General features: G+C 74.2%; 1 protein-coding gene across 1 annotated transcript in view; it reads right to left on the reverse strand.

Annotated features, from left to right (window-relative positions):
- The window catches only part of SLC37A2 (solute carrier family 37 member 2), a gene marked incomplete at its 5' end in the record, with an annotated part of 11,455 nt that extends 10,883 nt beyond the window's left edge, over window positions 1-572 (reverse strand). The window contains 1 exon segment of the mRNA XM_035897483.1: window positions 532-572. Coding sequence (XP_035753376.1) covers window positions 532-572 — 41 coding nt within the window.
- Between the last annotated feature and the right edge of the window lie 5 nt (window positions 573-577).

Below are 577 nucleotides of genomic sequence, written 5' to 3' on the forward strand. Positions count from 1 at the left end.
CGCCGGCCCGCGCTGGGCTCGGGGACGGATCCTGGGCCGTGCCGAGACCCCCGGGCTCAGCACCAGTGCTGCGCTGGATCCGGTCTCACCACGGAGCTGGTGTCCGAGGGACGGTGCTGGACCCCGGGTGAGGGACCACTGGCCCAGGGCTGGCTCCCAGCCTGGCGCTGGTCCCTGCTCCAGTGCTGGAACCCACTCCAGTGCTGGTCCCCGGGCCAGGGCCAGTCCCCAGGCGAGTGATCCCTGGTCCAGAGCTGGTCCCCATCCCGATCCTGGTGCCCCCATCCAGGGCTGGTCCCCATCCTGGTCCCTGTCCCCGGGCAAGTGACCTCAAGTGCAGGGCCAGTTCCCAACCCAGTGCCGCTGCCCCAGTCCAGGGCCAGTCCCCACCCCGGGGCTGGTCCCCATCCCGGTCCCGGTGCCCCGATCCAGGGCCAGTCCCCATCCCGATGCCGGTCCCCGGGCGAGTGACCCCCGGTGCGGGGCCAGTCCCCATCCCGGTCCCCATCCCGGTCCCCACCCCGTGCTCACCGGCTGTCCCGGGGGAGGGCGCGGAGCAGGCGGACGCCGGGGGCCA

This window comes from Egretta garzetta, unplaced genomic scaffold (genome assembly GCF_000687185.1).
Source record: "Egretta garzetta isolate BGI_Z169 unplaced genomic scaffold, ASM68718v1 scaffold207, whole genome shotgun sequence".
Classification (NCBI taxonomy): domain Eukaryota; kingdom Metazoa; phylum Chordata; class Aves; order Pelecaniformes; family Ardeidae; genus Egretta; species Egretta garzetta.